Genomic DNA, 20,391 nt, shown 5'->3' on the forward strand with positions numbered 1-20,391 from the left:
GTTAGAGTGAAATGATATTATGTGAAAACACTGACAGAAAGATAAGGCATTATTCTTGATATAAGCAGGACAAAAAAGGCTTGAAAATCTCCCTGAATGTCACAGTTTATTTGCTATGATCTAATTTCCTGGTGAGTTGAAGGCAATTTCCACTGAAGACATGGGAAGTTCTGATTTACCTCCTTCTTCTTAGTCATCTTAGAAAGAGTGGGGGGGATGGGGCCCTTTTGCCTCTCAGGTTCCCAACTCTTAGCAGGACAGAACAAGGAATAAACAAAGTAATTGGCATTCAGAAGGCTATGGGATTTATTTGGAATAAAAACACACTAGAAGAAAACAGTCACTTGTTTCTTTTTAGTGATTTTGCTGGCTCACCACCCCTCCCGTTTTGGACGGATTTGCTATGTAGGAGGAGATCTAAGGTAAGGCATTAAGAGTCTCACGGATCTTTCCTGGTAGATCGCAGCCCGCTAATCTAATCATCTTTGACAATAAATTTCATTAGCCAAGAAATTTTATTATTCTTGTTTTATGTATCTGCTTCCTATAAATGAGTATCATTTAAATCTATGACACACTGAGAGCAGTCAAGAACAGTATCTTGCATTTATAATTTAAGCTGTATTTAAAAATTAAGATGTGTGTATGTGACTATGATTATAAGAAAAATTAGAAACCAAACAGATGGATATTTATAAAAACTAATATTTCATGAAAGGACTTCAAGTTAGAAGCCCTTTTCAACTCCTTTGTAAACTGGAGGACATATAATTACTTTAAGAAGAATTCAATTTTTTTTTCCAACTGCAGTCTAGATTATGGCAAAGGAAAAACATTCAAAATCTTAAGACTTTTACTTTGGCAAATTCTAGGTGGATTGCTTTTTGGAATTCTTCTAATTGATATTATATGAAATCCTCTCACTGATAAAAGGCCAAACATTTATATTCTTCTCAAGAGCTGAATGCACTTTTATGTATTCACACAGATGGTACTCCAGTATTTACTATACGGAACAGGAAGGAACAATTAAATTTCATCATCCAGGTGCCATACAAATATCAAGTTAAAACAGAATTTTCATTGACGGATTCCGTGTTATGATTAATTCCAAGAGCACACACTTCCGCATCTTCAGTGGGAATTGTACTTTTCAGTTGTTAACAACATCCTCAAAGAGTTTTCAGTTTGTCTTTATCTTGCTCTTTCTGACTGCAAAGTGCAAAAGATTCCTGAACAAACTGGCGGCACATTGGGCACTGCTGGAAATACTTCACGCAGCCATCACACAGGCACGTGTGCCGACACGGCAGGAGCACCCAGTTCACGGGCCCGTTCTGGCAGACCACGCAGTCCTTGCTGCTCTCCTCTGGAGGGTCCCCTTCACTTTCAGACAGTCCAGCCTTTTCCAACAGGCTCCGGTCCATGCTTCTGTCCTCGGGAGAGGAACTGCTGGAAGGAGTGCGATTATTATTTGCAGACATGAAAAGTTGCTGAAAATCAAAGAAACAAGTTTAAGGATAATTACAAATGACAACTCCGCTTTAAACCTCAGGGTCATAGGAGCTATTCAAAATTTATGAGCTAGAAAATCCAATAGCAAATAATAGCTAACTTCTATAACTGAAAAATATTATCCTTTTATACATGGTCATTTTTTTGAAACTGCAAACAAAAGAGACAAAGATAAGACTACAGGGTATAGCTTACCTTAAGATCATGAAATTGACCTTGAGCCAGGAGTAAATATTGATATAATATTCTACAGTACAGTTTGTAAGTTTTATCAGGAATATGGATTACTGACACCATGGAAATCTAAAATAAAAATCGAACACCAGTCAGTACTTAATTTCTTTATATTACTTCACAGATATGTGCAAATGTGGCCCAAATAAAAATAAGAAGTTGATAAATTAGAAAACTTACAATAATTTATTTAAATCACTCACTAAAGAGGAACCAGTTATCGACATATTTTTGCCAGTTATTTTAATTATACTCACTTACAAAGTTGATGTGATACCAACAAAAATACCATTAAGCTTTTTTATAGCTGAGTTGACTCTAAATTTTTCAAATGGAAAAATAATACATAAGACTATCTAGGAAAATACTGGAAAAAAAAAAGGCTATGAGGGAGCTAAGCCCAGTCAGATATTAAAACATACTACCAAGCCTTTAAAATTAAAATATTGTGGTACCAGTACAAGAACTGACAGATAGCGAAAACAGAATGAAACAGCCCAGAAACAGACCCAAATATATTACAAATATGAGTATAGTAGCATCTCAAATCACAGGACAAAGTAAGTCTCTTTAATACAGTCTTGGGGCAAATGAATAGCTACTTGGAAAAACAAAAAAATTAGATGTATTCTTCATTCCATACATAAGAATAAACTCCAAAAGCATAAGAGATCTAATTATGAAAAATAAAACTAGTCAAGCACTAGAAGAAAATATGTGCATTCCTTTTTAGTCTTGGTGTAGGGAAGGACTATACTAACTATAATTCAGATACAGAGGCAGATAAATTGACAAATTTGATTACTTGAAAAATAAAATTTGGGCCCTGGCTGGTTTGCTCAGTGGTAGAGTGTTGGCCTGGCATGTGGAAATCCTGAGTTCAATTCCAGATCAGGGCACACAGAAGAAGCGACCATATGCTTCTCTACCCCTCCCCCTCTCCCTTCTCTCTCTTGTTCTCTCTCTCTCTCTATCCTCCCCTCCCACAGTCATGGCTCAAATGGTTCCAGCAAGTTGGCCCCAGGTGTTGAGGATGACTCCATGGCCTCGTCTCAGGTGCTGAAATACCTCACATGCTGAGCAACAGAGCAGCAGCAGCCCCAGATGGGCAGAGCATCATCCTGAAGAGAGGGCTTGCCAGGTGGATGCCAGTCAGGGGGCATGTAGAAGTCTGTCTCTCTGCCTCCCCACCTCTCACTTAATAAAAAAAATAAATTAAAAACTACATAACAAAAAGCACCACAAAGATATATGGTAAACCGGAATAAAATGTTCACAATGTATATTACAGACTAAGGCTCAATATCCCTAATTTATTAACTTTTAAAAATTGAAGAAAAAGTGACCAAATATACCATAGAAAAAATCAGCAAAAGATATGGACAGTTCACAAAAGATAATAAGCATGGTCCTTAGCCATATTAAAAGATGTTCAATTTCACTCACAATTGCAAATAAAAAATTCACTGAGATGTCATTTCTCACTCATTAGATTAACAAAAATCCAAAAGCTTGTCAATGCATTCTATGGAGTAATAGTCATTCTCATTTATTGCTGGTAGAAATATGTATATATAAAAGGTTCAACTTCAGAGGCACAACCCCAATAGGAGGAAATGTGCAATATGTAACAAATGTCATACATCTACCCTTCAACGGTACAACCTCAATAATAAAATACACACACACAGGTTATTCAGTGCAAGATCATTTGTTAGTACAGAATATTGGAAACAACCTGAATGTCCAACTACAGGAGATTAAATAACTGGTACTGTCCACCCTACATACAAGGAAGTGCTATGCAAAGGGAAAAAAAAATAAAGCGAGGGTGAGGAAAATCTCTATGAACTGGTCTAGACTGGTTTCCAGAAGATATTATGAAGTGAAAAAAGCAAGATTATATAAAGTATACACAGTGCGAAACCTTCAGTGTAGGAAGAAGAGGAAATAAGAAAAATATATAGATGTGTTCTCATCATTACAGTAAGAAACACAGGAAGGATAAACCAGAAAACAATAAGCCTGGTTATCCATAGGGATTGGGGCGTGTAAGAATTGCGGGGTGATATATGGAAAACAGCAACATCTGAGTATACCACTTAATATCGTTTCTGACTTTTGGGAGAACTAATCCAAGTAATTTATAAACACAGTGTTTGACTATAAACCTTCAGTCTTTGGCAGGAAGTACAGAGATGACAGTTTGAGCACAAAAATAAATTCAGTAATTAAACCACTGAGAAATATATTAACAAAAAATAAATGGTAGGTCTCTCGCTTATAGAACACTGAAGGCTGACTGGAAGGCGGAAGTTTGAAAATAATCATTTTGCAAACATCATGGTAAAGATAGAACCCGGTAAGAATTACCCATGGATATTAAATCCAGGGGAAAATGTTGATAAAGAGCAGGATATTGCATGGTCTGAAAGTGCCTCCCTACAGACTGCTTATGATCTGCTAAGGAAGGAAAAAAGGGAACAGGGGAGAAATCAGTAACACCTGGACTGAAATCAAAGTTAACATCACTAATGACAGAAAAGAACCTCTCATACCTATGAAGGTGGTACCCTGAAAACATATACTGTCACTTGTACAATATACTGGCTGAAAATACGTAACTAAAATGTAATCATAATGAAACACAACGAAAACAAAAAGAGAATTGTTCTACTTTACAAAAAGGGTGTGTGTATGACTATTCTCTTCAAAAAATGCTAATGTCATAAAAGACAAAGAAAAGCTATGGAAATATTCCAGATGAAAGGAGGCTAATGATGCATGACAAATACGATCTTGGGCTCTAAACTAAGATCTGTACTGAAGAGGAAACATGTAAAGAATACTGTTAGATCAACTAACAAACTGGAATATGGATGATAGATTGGATATTATATCAATGTCAGATTTATAAAGTTATAACTATATTGCGATTATATGAGAACACTATTTTTAAGAAATACACAACAAAATATTTATCAGTAAAAATCATCATGCATATACCGCTGTATTTTTTGCTTAAGACACACGTTTTCCCTCCAAAAGTAGAGGGGAAAATGCCCGTGCGCCTTATGGAGCAAAAAATATGGTATTTTATTAAATATTTTAACACATCATTTGGTTCAGAATTTTTTTTTTCTTATTTTCCTCTTTAAAACCTTAGGTGTGTCTTATGGTCAGGTGCATCTTATGGAGCAAAAAATATGGTAACTTACTCTCAAATTATTCATTTAAAAATATACCTATACATACATACATACCCACACATAGGGCAAATATATAATAATTCAAATGTGCAATGTTAACAATTAACAGGTGATCTGGGTAAAGGATATATAGGTGGCCTTCTACTTTTCTGTTTTTAAAATTATGTCCAAAAAAAAGTTTTAAAAAGATATCCTACTTATGGTCATAAACATGCAATATTCTTTACAGCTTTATAAGGATTTAATAATTTGGTAATGGCTTCAAAGTCTTTTAATACTAAAACAAATTTGTATTAACAATTGGTAGAAGATAGTAATGTTATCAGCTCACACTAACAATCGTGTCATTTGATTTAATATTAAAAGACTCTAAAGCTACTATAATGCTAGTTATAAATATACATGTAGTTGTAGATATTTCTTATGGAAAAGATGTTAATAATATATTAAATGAAAGTGGGTCACAAAATAGTGTGTATAAGTTGATTCCATTTTTGTTTAAAAATTACATATATAAAGGTCTGAAAAGATACAAATATTCACAGTGGTTATCTTTGGATGATAGAATAAAAATTATTATACTTTTTTCCCATATGGCTTATGTAGATTTTCTAATATTATTTCCTGCCATAAACATGTATTGTTTGAGTAATACAAAAAACAAATTATGTAAAAATGAAAAAAATTTAAAGTAAAAACTCTTGCAATAACAACCCCTGCTTTCCTTTATCTACCTATAATAATAAACGAGTTCCTAACTATACTATCTAAATGTAAATTTTTAGTTACAATAGGAATAGGAGTTTAATTTTTTCAATTGTGTCTGACTCCCTGATAAAATATGGAAAAAACACATATGAAAAGAATTATGAAATGCTCAGTTAACTTTTAAAATTAAGAACAGAGTACATTATTATACAATATATTAACAATTATGCTTTAGTTCTAATATTAGGTCCAATCTGAGAGAGTTGGAGAAACAAGTTTAAATGGGGAAAAAAATAGGGGAGCCGCTGATAAAAGACACAGAGAAGGACCTAGGCAGGAAACAGACAAAACAACTGCTAACACTGCGAGCCAGGACCAGGTTCCCCTTGGGAATAAGCCCCCTGCAACTTCCGCAGGGCCCTGAGTCTTCAACCCAGTTGGATCAGGGACCTGATCTCCCTATTTATAATGCCACTGAGTTGTATAGTGAAAAGTGGTTAAAATGGTACATTTTGTGTTATACATATTTTATCATGCACACATCAAAACTTTCTCTGTTTAGAAGGAGGGAGAATAATTAGGAAAGAAAGACTGTCAGTACCTCAGGCAGACAGAAAGCACCAAGCCAGTGAAGGGAGAAGGAACAGAAGGGGAAGCTGGGAGGAGGGTGACTGAGATCTGACCCTTTTTGTTCATAATGAAAGGAGAGCTTAGAAGAGATGGGAAACACAGAGGTAGGAGAAGGGTTACCTTGCCAAGGTAGGCAGGGATATGAAACACCAGTCTCATAGGTCTTATTTACCTCCGATTGAAAAGGGAGGGTTCCTCATGCACATGAACTAATGAGCTTTACTGCTGATTTCGGAGGCTCACTAACATTGCTTGGAATGACTTGTTTTTCACACTGATTGAATTTGTTGAGTTCTTACTGTGTTTCAGGCACTATGCTAGATTCTGAAAATACACTGCTGTTGGTACATCTTTTATTTGGGGGGAAAAAGCTGGCTTCAGCTCGATGGAACTTCAATTTGATAAGGTTAAAAACCTCAACACCAAGATTGGCTTAATGGCATATGATGAGCAGGGTGTAGATTTTCCAATAAGGGTCTACATCTTCCCAAGCTCGCTGCCCTCTTGCTTCAGGGAGAGATTCCTGTTTATAAAAAAGGGGTACTGGTGCAGAACCACACAGGGTCAGGGACAAGGCCATCTCTGATTTCCTGAATGGGAGTTTTCTTCAGACTCTTTCAGTCTTTCTAAGAAGGGTATTTGCTCTAGAACACAAGGTTGTTGGAAGGAATAAATACGTTAATGTTAGTAAATGCATTTTGTGTATTACAAAATGCCATAAAAATGTTACCACATCTTTATTAGTGAACATATAGTAAATTGTGAATAAGGGCATTCTTGCCATGATACGATTTCACCAAGTTTCACATATAAGCTTCTAGCATACTTGGAGGATTGCCAGGGCTCAGGTCCTCTTAGATCTCTAAGATGCTTTTATCTTCCTAGTAGGGATAAACTACCAGACTAAAGAAATAATTAGCATATAATGAGAAAAGTAATTATCACTATAGTTACTGAAAATATAGGGACCAATTATACATAAGATTTAAGCAGAAACTATGATGGAAACAAGAAGACTGTAAATATGCAAAGAAAAGAGTGGATACTATCTTTTAAAATTGAGCATTTTAGATCACTCTACTACAATGCTCATTAATTTAGTGCTAGAAATGTTAAAAATAAACATGCTTCCCCACAGACTTTTCTATGGCAAACATGACAGAATGATCAAATTAATTAATTCAAATATATAATATAGCTTTTGTTTTTTAAATAAAATCATATATTTGCAACCCATATGGGAAAAAAGGTCACAATCTGAAGGGGCTGCTACATGTGTAAAAATCATATAGGTGTACTTACCACATATTCATTTTTTAAGAATAATGTGTCCAGGCCAAATGTATACCCTCAGAAACTGAAATAAAACTTTTCTATATCACAAATAATTAAGACCCATTAACCAAATTACTTACAAGTAATGCTCCCAAAACTTTAAAATTACCTACAATATCATAAATTTCTCGGTTGTCCTCATCAGCTAGGGTCAACAGAGCCACCAATGGATAGCGAGATCTGGGCACTGTACCAAAGTCTTCAATTTCAGTATCTTTGGGTAACTGGCAATATATTTCTTCTTTGCTGTCCTTCTTAATACTTTTTGAAACTGTCAAGGTAAATTGTCACCATAACCAAAAATACAGTAATATATCGATACTAAAGGTTGTTCAATAGTAACTCAGCAACACTTTATTTTATCCATAAAAAGTCTAATGTCTAAAATTTTCATATGCTAAAAAAATAAGTAATAAAAATTTCATGTGCAAATAAATATAAAAGGATACAAATACTGTTCTTGATAGAGATATTCGCTATACAGAGCATCTTCCAAAGCTTGGGGAGTGCTTATTCGGAAGCAATAAAAGTGCTTCTGCAGAGCCTCATATAATTTTTGAACACTGCACCCCCAGTAGCATGTAAGGAGGCTATCTTCAAGGCAATGTGTTGTCAAAGTTATGCCAGCTGTGGAAAACAAATAAGACAAGGAGAAGAAAATTACTTAATGTAATTTCTAATACAATTATACATAGCAAGTAACAAAAGCTTCTTTTTGGATGCTGGCCAGGATGCTGGCAGTTAGAGGAACTCATTAAAGGGTACATGCCCATAAATGAAGGAACTGGTCTCTAAAACAGAAGATATAAAAACCTCAGTGTCTACACAATTTTGATGCACTAGCAGTAAACCTTACTATTTATATATACAATATTTATGCTTGGAAATGATCAATTTAATGTTTTTGGTGACATCAAGACTTTTCTCATATAGATTTTAAAAACCAAAATACAGTTCACTATTGTACCATTCTAACAGTGTCTCTAATCCTAACTCCAGGAAGCAGTAGAGCTGTTTCCCAAAGTAGGCATACACAATCTTTTAACTATAAGCAGAGCAGAGCTGTCTCGGAAAGTGGATACGTACCACTCACGGGTCCACAAGATGATCACTGGAGTACAAAAAATATTAAAAAGAAATTAAGCCTTACTAATATTAACATACACACTGACAACATTAATATACATCCTTGACAACATTAAAATACATCTTGTCACACAGTTAATGTCCCATGTAATATGCAAAATATCCTGAAGAAAGAGTGAGAATTCCAAAATATGGAGGGTTTAATAGTGATGTGTTTGTGCTTTCAGTGTAATAAAAGCTATTATAATGTCAGTAGCACTGATTAAGAGAGTATATAAATTATAAGTGGACAAATTATATTATATAGTTTTACTTACTTATTTACCCCTTAAGATTTACTATGTACAGCCTATATAATTTTCCCCCTCAATTATGGTAGCTGTAATGTAGCAATATCTTCACTCATTTGAGGAATCCAATGAACAATATGAACTGAGGAACTGAATAGAGACAGAGGTGGAATCAAAGGGTCGAGAGGAAAAGCAGAGAGAGGGAAAGGGGATGATAGGATGGGATGGGAGTAGAAAAGCAAAAACGGGGGGGGGGGGGTGTTTCAGGGAGGAGGGCAGGCAAGAGGGAAGTGCTGGGGAACGAGGGGGAAGTGGTGGGGAAGGCATGGGGGGACACTGGAATCTATGTACACCCTATAAATTAAAATAAAATTTTAAAAAATAATGTAGCAATATCAAGTTCAAGGGCAGCAGTAGCCAATGTCTCATATTGCTGGCAGTGCAAGCAACAACATCTAGTGCTCAGTGGTGGTGGTGTACTTGCTAAGCCAAAAGGAAACGTTTTTGGTCATTGTGAGGCAGGATAGCAAAAAGCTAGGAAAACTCATTCCAGGTAAAATGAGGAAAACTGAGACAAGATAGTTAAACAAGGCCAAGCAATTAACAGCCTGCTAATAAATCACAAGATCTTATCTTCCCCAACCAAGGACACAGCAGATGGTTTATACCTCTCCTCCCCAACCAGAGTGGGTAACTTATCTCTCTCTCCTTGTCAGGGAGAGAGATAACAGAGAGCCAGTTGGTGTCATTAGTGCCAGCCAAACTCCAGAATGGATCAAGTCAGGGGAATAAATAACAAAAATCAGAGCCAGACCAATCCAAGATAAAAAGTAAAGCAGTGGTACTAACCAGAGAATGTTCCCAAACTCCCCTATACACTCATTTTGATGCATCAGCACGTTAAAGGATGTCGGGAGCCGATCCACTAATGCTGGCTAACTAGGTCACAGCAGAAGAAGATCCACAACTGCTGGTTGACAAAGTCACAGCAAAAGAAGATAGAGTCACCGCAGTAAAGACCAACAGCTGCGGGTTGACAAAGTCACCGCAAGGAAAGGCATGATACTTCCCCCTTTAATCTTTTGAATTAATCTGGCCTTATATCCCCCCTTTTCTGGGTGTGTGCTATTATTTGTGGCACAGGGATAATAGTACCGTACTTTCCCTGTAGATTTGTAGTAATTTCTTGGAAATGAGACAGAGGGTGTGAGTTCCACAGAAAAGCCTGGTAAGCCCCTTGAACTGGGCTCATAGACATAAGAGGGCTGGCTATGATATCCCTCGTAAAGGGTTAAGTTTTGTAGGAGAATCCCTTCTTAATCATGTTTAAAAGAAGAGATTGTGACTTGTGAATGAGGTAGGAAGCAGTGGCTGTGCACAGAGCACCCTTAGGCCTTCACTTAACATTTATCTTCCTAGCCTTATCATGTGATAAGTAGAGAACATTCTTTCTTCTTTGATCTGCAAATAGTGGTATATTCTGAGAAGAATAGAGTCAAAACTTAACTAGTGTTTAAATATAATAAATAAGTAATATTTGATTAGACAATAGTATCTTAGGTAGGTATAGTAGAATGGCCCAATTGTGTGGCCTAGAATGAGAGCGTAGTCAGCAAGAAAAGAATGTTTTTACTAAGAGAATTGTCTTTTGACTAAAGGCAATTGCTAGGCTTTCTCAATGAGATGTTCTCATGAGATTTAAAAATGTAGGAAATCCATGGAATGTCTTGTCGTTGCTGCTGGGCTATCTTGCAAGTGCACTCTGCATATCTTTGGATGAAACCTATTCTTGATGTTATGTTAATTTCTATAGAGCAAGCCTTTTAGAACTAATACTCTAAAAGCTTTTACTGATGTTGTTATCGCTATTCAAGTTATTTTTATTTTTGAAATGATTTGCTACCTGACTTGTGACTCAATAGATGTAAATTAACTGTTATCCGGAAACATGAAAACATAGTGAAACAAAGTAATAATTAACACCATGTGTGATTGTAACTCGGTGTGCGTGTATAAAAAGGGAGCTATACTAGCATTTGGTAGAGATGCCTGGCAGTAAATGCTAACCGGAGAATAAAGAGAAAGAAAAGAATTCGGCTCTCTCACTCGATTTCGCCGACGCCGTCTCTTCCTGTGGGACCCCTGGATCCCCCCCGGGGCTGGACCCCGGCAAAAGGACACATCTGAAAGCTGTTGAATATTTTGTTGATATCCTCCCTTGACATCTCCCCTAAAATTCCTACCTTTGGAAAACAGATAAAAACCCTTAAGACAAAGAATCGAGTGCATGCTCTTCCTTGATTATGCCTACACCCCTCCCCCTTTCCTCAGGCAAGTACTTTTACTTCCTTTTTCCTAAACTCTAAAGGTTCCCAGGAGATCTGCAAACAGGAGAGCAGCAGGCAACCTGTCCATGGATTATCCCCTGAATCTGTCTCCAAGAGCCTTCCTTTCGTTTCTTTGACTTCCATTCCTGAGTCCACACAGCCCAGCATGGCTCACTTCTGTTACTGTGACTTCCTTTCCTGAGTCAAGGCAGCCTGGTCTAGGTTCACTCCTGTTGCTATGATCTTGGTTCTTCTATCTTAAACCTTTCCTTTGTTTTACTGACCCCAACAACTTCAATAAACATATTCTCAAAATCGCCTGGACTCAAGTCATGAAATCTGTCCGACATGAAGTCAAGAGCCCACGCATTCCAGACTGTGCTGGGGCAGAGCCAGCATGGTCCAGGTCCCTGGCTGAACAGCCTTGGTGTCTGATGCTGGCTCTCCAAACCCACTGACAAGCCTGTAAGCTAGTCAGTACCCTTTTTTTGGAATCATTTCTATTGCTTGCTCATAAGAATTCTAATTAACACATAACCTTTTTTTTAAAGGTGATAAAGAGAATACGTTGGAAGGAGATACACTAACACAATTGGACACAGGACACTAAATACTGTAGAATGTACAAAGTCTCAGATTCTGAATGTTTAGTAGCAGTGACAGAGAGCAATTTCCATAGTTAAGCAAAAATTTTAATTGACAGGAACTTTGTATACATAATACAGAATTTGATTTCACATTTTTATGATTCCAATCATCAGGAATTAATTCAAGAATGAAATTCAGTAAGCTACTTTTTCAATTAGCTGTTAAAAAGCTGAAGAAAAACACTCCATTAATACAAATTTAAAATATATATATATTAAAAGTCACACATACTTTTCTCTATGTCACTTTAGAACCACACAACATGAGGCAAGAAAAAGAGTTGAAAGTGGATAGGAAAGGGAAAAAAAATTAGAGCATACAAAAAAATACAAAAAAAGAAAATAATTACTTAATATTATTGCATTACTGGCAAAAATGTAAAACGATGTATATGTAAGACTATTCATTGTAGCAGTAGTTATAGAAAAATGCTGGACTCCACCTAAAGGTCCATCAATAAATGATTAAATTAATAAACTATGGAATACTCTCCAACAAAGAAGTACTATGAACCCTGACCAAATAGCTCAGTTGGTTAAAATGTCATCCTGATACTCCAAGGTTGCAGGATGATCCCTGGTCAGGGCACATACAATCAACCAATGAATGCACAAATAAGTGGAACAAATTGATGCTTCTCTCTCTTTTTCTCTTTCCCTCTCACCCTTCTTTCTATAAAATCATATATAAAAACAGGACTTTGAAGCTTTTAAAAGAATTGAGGTATACCAAAATATCTGTAAATAGCAGTACTGTGGAAATGAGCTTCAGAATATACCATTAAATGAAAAAAGCAAGGTGTAGAAAAGTAAACAGGGTGGAGAAAAAAGTAGGTTTACAGCTGGTGGTATGTAAAACACAGTTTATTCTTGTATTATTATTTGTTAATGATTGTATTCTTGTCCATACAAACAACTGTAAACCTACTTTTGTCCCACCATGTGTACTGTATGGTACTGTTTATCTCACAGGAGAGGATATTCAAATACATGTGTGTTTATTCTAAACAAGAACATGAAAGGATAAGCCTTAAAAACCGAACAAACTCAACTTTCAGAACATACATATCTACCAGTCTATCTGCTTTGTAAAAAAAAATCAGAGTTCCAGAGATTCAGAAGGAAATCAAACTTTACAGACTTTGTACACTTGACTAAAATGAGGAGAGTCAGAGACCGCTGAAAACTAGATATTAATCAGATTTTAATACGATGTCTCTGATAGTAATACTGCAAGTAAATGAAAAAGAATGCAGACTCCATAAAACTCTGCTCTCCCCAATCTTTCATAAGCTTGTCTGTTACACAGACTGAGGAGAATATACTGACACTAACAGAGCAGTTCAAATACCCCTAGGCAAAACTATTCTCCCTTTAGTTTTTATCACTTCTTCTGCAAAGATCCTTATATTCAATTCCCATTCTTTTATTTTCTTAGTTATTTCTTTTATTTTCTTCTAAAATTCAGGGCACACACATTGAGAACCTTTGAGCAACAGGATTAGCAGAACTGGACTACAGACAGAGTAAACTCGAAATTTCAAGCCCAAATAAAGTGAAGCGGCTTGGGTGTGCTTTCTCTCAACCTGCCCTTACCTGCCTACTTGTAACAGCCAAATAAAGCGTAGGAGATGGTGTAAGAGACAGCCTTGCAAAAAACTGAAAACAATTATGACTACCATCAAATGAGTTGAGCCATTATAAAATAAAATTTAAAAAAAGAAAAGAAATGAAACAATGGGGCAGAAAAGCTACAAATCTTGCAGAAAAATCTGTGAGAGAAGAATTAATCCACATGGAGACCATGCACAAAGATAATAAAATCAGAATATTAGGAGATGAAAATTTTAGGTCATAAGAAATAGAAGGAGTTTTTTTGTTTATGTTAACTCTTACCAAGGTGAATAAATCAAAATACACGTACAAGGAAGCTGTTTACAAAAGGACAACAGAATTCCTGAACCAAATTAACCTGTCCATACTAGGGACATGAAAACACCATACCCAAACACGGTATCATCACATAACAACAAAAATACTCCCCAAACCCACCACTAGTGAACAGAACTAAATGACTAAAATTAAAACTGATTCTCAGGTTTATTTTCAAGTAAATCAGGTTTCTAGATGTTTCCTTTCCCTCCTCCATGTAGCAAGCACTTTGGGACCAGCGATGTAAAAAAAAGAGCTGGATTTTAAAACTATCTACACATCAAATGAAATAATCATTTAAAATGTCACAATTATTGGTCAGACTATGCTTTCAATATCCTGGTTAGACATTTTTCATGATACCCACTGTTCCACAGTTTAAACAAATGAATTTTATTCTGCTGAGTTCAATTCTCACCAACATCCTACTCCTTATTTCCCCATAGAAGACAGATAATGAATGATATGCATTGGTATTCAAAAATTAAAATACTTCATTCAGCACACTCTAAGTCCATACATTTAAATTTTTTTCATGTACATCAGTAATGCTACTGTCAGTTAGCATCTGGTGTGCTGGGCACAGTTGAGAGGTCTTCTACTCAGTGGATACCTTTTTCATTGGCTGCTAACACTTACAGGGTAGACTCTATTTAAGACTATTTCTGTCTTAAAGGCAGACCGATGGATTTCCTGACACTTTCTAGCTCACAAGTGCCCTCTGTTTGTTTGCTCACAGTCAATCAGCTCTTACTTTCTCAGTTTCTCCAGGCTTATGGAGCTGTGCTGCAGGATGAACAGCTTTGGACCAGTGCAATGTTTTCCTGGCAGTCATGTTCAAGAGCCAGATGTGATAGTATAGCATGTCTAAGCGCATGACCACGAAGGTCCGGGATCACCCAACCACCACTATTCTGTACATTCTATTCAGGTGTGTCTCCTAAATAAGCTCCTTTTCTCTGTCATATCTTAATATTTGGTTTTCCCAAGTGAAAAAGGTCCCAATGAACTCCTTACCTACCATTAGGGGAAGAAAAGGTCCTTAGTTCCCTTCAATTCTCTCTCTCTCTCTCTCTCTCACACACATACACACACACACACACAGTATACAGTATTTACAGCTAAGAAAGAACAATAAGAAATTTTGTACTCTTTAATTGTATACCAATTTTACCTAAGGTTGATAATTCCTACTGATTAGGTACACTAACTTTTGACAAGTGATTCTGGAAGTTAGAGGCAGGAAGATGACTAGACAAAGTTCACAGTAGACCAGGGAGCAGGGTGTCAAGAAGGAAGGACTGGTCGACTCTGCTCCACTGCTGAGGGAGCACTAACGCAGGCCTACCAAGCGTCCAGTGAATTTTATGACTGCTGGAGGCTAGAGGTGGGGGGCAGAAGTGCTAATTAGGGAATGAAGGGAAAATAAACATAGGACAGTAGCTAAAATAAGATGAGAGGTCGAGAAAGTTTGGGGTTGTTTTTAAGACACCAGAAATCTGAGCAAGTGTAAACAGTGATAGGGTCTCAGCCCAGAAAACTTTGTAGAGCTACAGAACTGCATCCAGAACTGCCTCCTCTAGATCCCTACTTAACTGTCACAAAAGCATTTACAAGTCCCAACGTTCAAAACAGACCATTACCTCACTGTCCAATCCTGCTGTTACTCCCGTATTCCTCATCTTGGTAAAAGGATCTGTCTATAAAGGACCCAAGCAGAGAATCTGAGTCTTCCTCGACTCTCTACCTTACCCGTCCCCAGCACCCCACCTTCTCGACTCCACTGGTTCCTAGACAGTCTTGCAGAAAATTATTTTCTAAGTACAGAAACAAACAACTACCATCTATTAGTATCATCTACCAAAATCATTTTGTACCAAACTACCCTCATTTCGAATGAAAAGACAACTGTTCCCCAGAAGGTTAGCAATCTTGCAGTAACTGCACTTGACACCATTCTTACATTTCTCACTGCACTGAAGACCACTGAGAATGCAGTGTCCTGACTGACTTCTCTCATTAACACCTGTGATACTGGTGCTTTCTTTTTCTTGAATATCCGTTTGCTAGTTGATAAGTTCCTTAGGAACAAGGCTTGTTAATCTTTGTATCTGTAGTATTTGGTACAAAGCAGGTGCTCAACAAATGTTTGTTAAGTCTAATGAAGAAAAAGCAATAGAGAAAGAAAATGAAAGGGTTAAAAGAAGGCAGAGAAAGAGAGAAAAATCTTTGGAAAATAGCTACCAACTTGTAATTGAAGCTGAAGATGGATTAGCGATCTCTAAGCCAAAAGGATTCTTGACTTGTCTCATTTGCTTTTTGAAAACTCTTGTGTTGAACTGGGTCTCTTCTGAATTTCTCAAAATTACTGGAACATCCCAACCAAACCTGAAGAAAGGTAAAAATAAAACAATATATAATTTTAACAAATGTTGAAACTTAGGTTACATGTAGAATGTTATGCTTCATTAGTTCATCCTTTTAATGTAAGTATCAGAAAAAAAGATTAAGTTATTCAATTTACATTATATTAGAGAATTAATCTAGAAATGTAAGAGATTAGAGGACCCATACAATTGCAATACATTGTTCAACTGGCTGAATCAACAAACTCTTGAAAACAGAATTCTACTGTCAATAACAAAGGAGCATACTGATTATACACTGTACCTAATGTAACAGCAGAAACATGATATGAAAAATAAATACATATTTAATATGCAGACTAGTTGGTATTATTTCTCAAAGAAGAGACCTTTTAAACATCAAACATAGCCCTTCATTTATACAGCGTATTTTCTGCTTTTAAATTTCATGTAAAAATGTGATCATGCATACTGAACAGACTTAGAAGAAAAATGAAAGGGACTAAATTCAATTCTTTATAAAATCAGAAAACAGCTAATTTTACTCAATTTAAATAAAATAACTGAAAATGAATACACAGTTTAACCAAGGGACTTTTCAGTTAAGCTGGCAGTTAGGTTCATACTTGGATGCACTCTCTTCTCCCCAAACACTTAGTAGTGGTAGATAAAAATAAAAAGAGAAATAAAAAAATATACAGCTGAAATGAATAAACAAACTGTGGTGTGTTTAAACAAAGGAACAAAAAAAGTCAGCAATTAAATGGAATAAATCATTGCTACGACCACATGGATAAACACGCTGTGCAAAAGCAGCCAGACACAAAAGAGTACGTGCTGTGACTATAATATGACATTCTAGAGCAGACAAAAGAAACCTACAGTAGGAAGAAAACAGGACAATGGTAACTTCCGGGGTGTAGAAGCGTGGGCCGGCTGGGAAAGAGCAGAAGGGAACTTTCTCTGGTGATGGTAATATTCTCCATCTTGACAGAGGTTTGAGTTGTGTAGATTAGTGTTTTTCAACCAGTGTGCCGCAGCACACTAGTGTGTCCTGAGACATGGTCAGGTGTGCCATGGGGAAATTAAACATGGGTCCCCAAACTATGGCCCGCGGAGGCTATTTATTCAGCCCGCTGCCAGCCACCTCCATCCGAACATAAACATTCCCCTCACAATCCCTCCAGCTATCAGCGACAGGAAGAGTGGAAGCACAGGGACCGCTCACTGACCAATCACCTTCTAGGATTCATCCCGACCACTAGCGATGAACCAATAGTAGGCCGCCTCTCATCCACACCCAGGAAGGTCCCCGCTGGGGCTGCCGCGCACTTGTCATTGTGTGGCCGCGGCAAGTAGTTGAAGCTGCTACTCCTCCCCATGGTCCCGATTTCTAATCCTGGTCAGGACTGGAGGTAAATGTTGCCACCACTAGATGAAGCCTCAGCCTCAGCTGGTTATGTCTATCCTGATGGTGTATATAGATATTTGACCCTTTTCTTTTTCAAAGAGGCCCCCGCAGAGGGTGATCTACAATGCATCACAATGTTATCTAACTTTAAAGCTAAAGTTTGCTGATCTTCCTTTGGACAGTTTTTGGTTATCTGTTGCCAAGGAGTTCCCCATTCTGGCCAACAAAGCTATTTTGACATTGCTCCCATTTTCAACCACATATCTATGTGAGCTGAGCTTCTCAAGCTTGACTGCGATAAAAACTAAAAACAGAGAGAGACTGAGAACTGTTGAGGAAGAGCTTCGTGTGTGTCTTTCTACCATTCCTGCCAGGATATCCCTTTTGTGTTCATCAAAATAGGCCCAGGTTTCACATTAAGTGAGTATAAACAAATTTAGAAACTATATTATTAACTATATGTATAATATGTACTGTGTTAGAGTGTCATTTTGTGTCATTTTGGTAGGTGGTGTGCCCCGCGATTTTGTAAATGTAAAAAATGTGCCGCGTTTCAAAAAAGGTTGAAAATCACTGGTGTAGATGATATATTTGATAACACTTCAGAGTTGTACATTTGATTCTCTATAAATATTACTTCAAAAGAAGAAAACTATAAATAAAAACAAATACTGAAGTCTAGCTATGCAATGTTTAGGGGTGAAGAGGACAAGTTACTTTGAAGTGATCAACAAATAAGATAGACTGAGGGGTGGATAGAAGGATGAATGGATCAGGACCCATAGGTAATAAAGATGTAGCAAAATACTGATGTAGAACCTAAGTGATGGGCATATGTATATTTATTGTGTGATTCTTTTGTTTTATGTATGTTTGAAATTTTTAATAATGAAATGTTGGAAAGAAGAGCCAAAGCTGGGTTCAAAGACATCTTTATGAATCTGAAAAGGGAAAGAAATATAAAGTAATGAGTAAGACTTATGCCATGGTTTGATGGGTCTGAGTCTGGCAGTAGGCAGTGGCAACTAAGCCTTCACATAGTACGAGGGCCTTACAGGTGGTCCACTCAAGACAAGGGCCAGAGCCAGGTTCACCACTTGAAATCAGGAGCTGGGTTAGGCCAATATCAATATGGGACAGAACTGTCAGTATAAGACCTGGTTCTTGACTAGGGAATAGGGGGTGGGGTTCAGAAATCTGGGAGGAGGCAACTATAAACTAGTTAAAAAGCAAAGATAAGGACAAAGGGAGGTGGAAAAAAACTTCCACTAAAATTTAGGCTGCAAACTAAAATTTCAAAACACATGAATAAATCTAATGCCAAAAGAAAGCCAATAAAATGAACAAATGGAATAAAATTTCACTCTAGATGAATTTATTTTTATAGAACAGTTAGATAAGACTGTTGGGGTTCTGCCTTAAAAAGCTGAAAAGCAAGCCTCTAGCAGATCAAACTATTCACAATAAGTTAACTACATCCCAACAGCTCAGAAAATTTATATGAATACAAGATATCCAGCATCAGCTAGGGTAAAATTTACACTGTTTAGTGTTCAACAAAAAATTGCCAGGGATGCAAAGCAGGAAAATATGGCCCACAATGAGGAGAGAAATTAATCAGTAGAAATACACCTCAGAAATGATATAATGCACATACTAGAATTAGTAGACAAGAACATCAAAATAATTGTTATAACTATACTTTCTTTTTTTTTTACATTTTTAAATTAATTTTTATATAACCATACTTTTTAAAGAAGATAAGCATTCCTGACTAGGTAGCTCAGTTGGTTAGAGCGTTGTCCCGATACACCAAGGCTGCCGGCTCAATTCTCAGTCAGGGCACAGACAAGAATCCACCAATGAATGCATATATAAGCGGGCCAAAAATGGATGTTTCTCTCTCTCAAGTTAGTAAATAAAAATTTTGAAAAGGAATAAACAAACTAAAGATTGAGCATATTATACAGAGGTAAGGAAGATATAAAAAAAGACCCAATAGACTGCTGAAAAGGAACAATATAATGTTTGAAATAAAAAATATACTGAATACAATTAACAGCAAATTAGATATTACAGAACCAAATATTAGTAAATTTGAAGACCTAGCAACTGAAAGTATCCAGTAAGAAACACAGAAGGGAAAAAAAGGCTGAATAACAAAAACATCAGTGAGTTGAGAGCGAACTTCAAGCAGTTTAATACACATGCAGAGGTGGGCAGAGCCAGTGAGAGAAAACTACAGACTAATATCACTCAGGAACATAGACGCAAAAATTCTTAGCGAATTAAATCCAATAATATATAAAAAGACTAATCTAATACATTATGACCTAGTGAGGTTTTTATCAGGAATGCAAGGTTGGTTTAGCATAACATTAAAATTACAAATTAAAAATACATAAAAATAAAAATAAGTAAAATTTTAATGTAATTCACCATATTAACAGAGTAAAAAAAAAATCCCATATGATCATCTCAGTTCATGCAGTAAAAGCACTAGCTAAAATCCAATGTCTATTTCTGATAAAAAACCATCAGCCAACTAGGAATGCAAAAACACTTACTCTGATAAAAGGCAGCAATTAAAAAAAATGTACAGTTAGAATCGTACTTGAAAAACTTCTCTCCTCCTAAAATTAGGAATAAGACACATAATAGCCATGTGTCCTTAAGCAATCACTCAACCTCTGTGTAACTG

The 20,391-nt window shown here is 36.5% G+C and overlaps 1 protein-coding gene across 1 annotated transcript in view; it reads right to left on the reverse strand.

Moving 5' to 3' along the window:
* Window positions 1-496: 496 nt before the first annotated feature.
* The window catches only part of CGRRF1 (cell growth regulator with ring finger domain 1), a 30,652-nt gene continuing 10,757 nt past the window's right edge, over window positions 497-20,391 (reverse strand). The window contains exons 2-6 of the mRNA XM_066342350.1: window positions 16,162-16,301; window positions 8,081-8,258; window positions 7,745-7,892; window positions 1,711-1,818; window positions 497-1,493 (exon numbers count right to left, since the gene is read on the reverse strand). Coding sequence (XP_066198447.1) covers window positions 1,173-1,493; window positions 1,711-1,818; window positions 7,745-7,892; window positions 8,081-8,258; window positions 16,162-16,301 — 895 coding nt within the window. The 3' untranslated portion in view covers window positions 497-1,172. The remainder of the gene's footprint in view (window positions 1,494-1,710; window positions 1,819-7,744; window positions 7,893-8,080; window positions 8,259-16,161; window positions 16,302-20,391) is intronic.

Source organism: Saccopteryx leptura, chromosome 6 (assembly GCF_036850995.1).
Source record: "Saccopteryx leptura isolate mSacLep1 chromosome 6, mSacLep1_pri_phased_curated, whole genome shotgun sequence".
Lineage (NCBI taxonomy): Eukaryota > Metazoa > Chordata > Mammalia > Chiroptera > Emballonuridae > Saccopteryx > Saccopteryx leptura.